Raw genomic sequence first — 2,614 nt, 5'->3', positions numbered from 1 at the left:
TTGTTTATGCAATTTACGAAATTATATTTGATTTATATGAGTTAATTTAGACGTAATGCACATTTTTTTTTTGTTTATAGACAGTTATTTCCTTTTCATTGGCAATTTAATGCACTGCATTATTTTGCTCATTGCGCCCTCCTGTGGCTTCGGGAGACAAGCCAAAAGTTTTCTTCAGACCTATTTAATCTGCATGTAAAACATTAGAAATTAGATATTTGTTTAATTTTTATTTTGTGTTTGACTGTTAAAACAAAAAAATATTTTTGTTTGTCTCAGTAAATTGGGTTAATTTAAAAATACAGTGGTTAAATTTAAACGTTTTTTTCTATTGCTCTTTGTTTAAAAAAAAGGTTATAAAAAATGTCAATAATTATCGATACCGAACGATATTAAATATTATATCATTGATACATGTTTTAGCTATATCGCCCAGCCCTAGTTGTAATAAAAATGTAAGCAATATACCGATTGTAGGTCTCTAAATCTAAACAAATTGTAATCATATCACAGTATGTTTTGAGGTCCAAATTACAAGCCTTTTGTTTTACACACTGACAAATGTTTGCTTTTGCATATCATGCTTGAAAGACATATGAAAAGTAAAACTAGTTCAGTTTAAAACATTCCTTTATAAAAATCCTCAGGATAATGAAGAACTGGTTTAAAGAGTTGATGATATCAGATGTTAGATTCACATCTTACTTAGTAATAATGTAACTGGCAGTGCTGCAGTGACAACAACTAAACCATTGTACCGCCTACATTACATGCTGTCTGTTCAATTAACAAAAAAATCAGCCATTATGTGAAGGTTTTGATTTATTTGGAACAAAGGCTCTGTCTCTTACCATTGAATAGTGTGTGCTTGAAAGAAACAATATAGCACAGAAGATTTCACGGGTCATTCTCAGAGCCATTTGTGAATAATGCACAGAATACTGTATTTACATTATTCACATCAAACTTTAAAATAAAACACTAATTTTATTACCTAACAGGAAGGGTTCTGTCCCCCTTGCGTCGGTCCATCTCTCTCTGAGGAACTGGATACCATCTGAAGTTGAGCTTCCAGTTGAATCCCCCATAGGTCATATCTGAGCCGGCCATGTACTCGAATGTCTCATCACTGATGACATCAATGATTGGACAGACCACAGCCCTCCTAGAATGACAAACAAAAATAACCCATTCACCTTCAGGCCAGTGTTGCAGTGGAAAATAGGGTATTTTGACAAGAATTGCTTCAATTTTTTAACATTTCAAATTGTTATCAAAATGTACAGCCTTACATAAAGGATGCCTACAAACAAAGCATGAGAAAGCTAAGAAAAAAAATTGAGGGAGAAAAAAAAAAAAAGGAATAGTTAAAAACTTCCCTCTCTGCCAAATATAATACCTGCTTTTTAGATTACTTTAAGATTAGTAAATCTTTAAAGCATTCCCATGATGCATACCTTTTCATCAACAAACATACACCTATAGAATGGCTCAAATGGTCATACCACCCTAAGATCCTGGATTCAGATGAATTTCAGGTTTAAACTGAAAGCTTTAGCTAGTTAAAACACTTACCCCGCTTTCACAGACATGGCTTAAGCCTAGTCCCAGACTAACATGCATGCCTGAGCTGTTTTAGCTGAAAGAAACTTGCACTGACAGATCTTAAAAAATATCAGTGCCATTGTTATGTATCAAGATTCACACCAGTTTTTTTTTTTCTTTCTAAGGAACATTTAGGCTATAAATGATACTTAAATGTCCTAATTGAACTATGGCCTAAACCTGGTTTATGGCTCGTTTCCACTGAGCGGTACGGTACGGTTCGGTACAGTACAGTACAGTACAGTACAGTAGTGCGCCGCACATCGCCCGCGACGACGATCATCGTGTCAGGACCGCTTCCCACGTATCGACGAGGACACGAAATGTTCAGTAGACTTTTTGCTTTAAATGAATGGTTATTGTCATGGTGTAATAATTGGAATCTTTTCTGGGAGAGTCCTAGGCTTTTTCGCGCTGATGGCCTGCACCCCACCAGAGTCGGAGCGGAACTCCTTTCGGACAACATCTCCAGGACGCTACGCACCATATGACTAGTAAGTCAAATCTCAAATAACTGCCCTGATGACTTTTGTTCTACTGATTTTACTATTAAATGATAGAAGTACTTGCGCTGTACAATTGTAATGTGGTGTTTGGGTTCAGCTTCCTGGGGGAAAAGTTCACTGGTCCCTTGCTGAATATATAGGCTTTGCTCTGCAGCTGAATGGCTCTGCCTTCACTGTGGGTGGCGTGGAGGAGGAACACAGCACCTCTCCAAAGTCCTCAGTCGTCATGCCTACCAAGTCTGAACCTGTTCACGTCATGCCTGCCAAGCCACAGCCTTCTCATGTCATGTCTGCTACGCCAAGTTCTGCTCACGTCATGCCTGCCAAGCCAAAGCCTGCTAACGCCACGCCTGCTACTCCAGGACCTGCTCACACCATGCCAGTTAAGTCAAAATTTACTCATGTCATGTCCACCATGTTAAAACCTGATCACGTCATGTCTGCCAAGCCAGAGTCTGCTAACGTCATGTCTGCTACCCCAGGGCCTGCTCACGTCACGTCTG

The 2,614-nt window shown here is 38.4% G+C and overlaps 1 protein-coding gene across 1 annotated transcript in view; it reads right to left on the bottom strand.

Moving 5' to 3' along the window:
• The window catches only part of galnt13 (polypeptide N-acetylgalactosaminyltransferase 13), a 77,277-nt gene that overhangs the window by 19,887 nt on the left and 54,776 nt on the right, over positions 1 to 2,614 (bottom strand). The window contains exon 6 of the mRNA XM_016559121.1: positions 995 to 1,165. Within this exon, the coding sequence (XP_016414607.1) occupies positions 995 to 1,165 (171 nt within the window). The remainder of the gene's footprint in view (positions 1 to 994; positions 1,166 to 2,614) is intronic.

The sequence above is a fragment of the Sinocyclocheilus rhinocerous genome, unplaced genomic scaffold (assembly GCF_001515625.1).
Source record: "Sinocyclocheilus rhinocerous isolate Xijiao unplaced genomic scaffold, SAMN03320098_v1.1 scaffold887, whole genome shotgun sequence".
In the NCBI taxonomy this organism is placed as follows: domain Eukaryota; kingdom Metazoa; phylum Chordata; class Actinopteri; order Cypriniformes; family Cyprinidae; genus Sinocyclocheilus; species Sinocyclocheilus rhinocerous.
The sequence above is the reverse complement of the archived record's forward strand: the minus strand, read 5'-3'. Positions and strand labels throughout refer to the sequence as shown.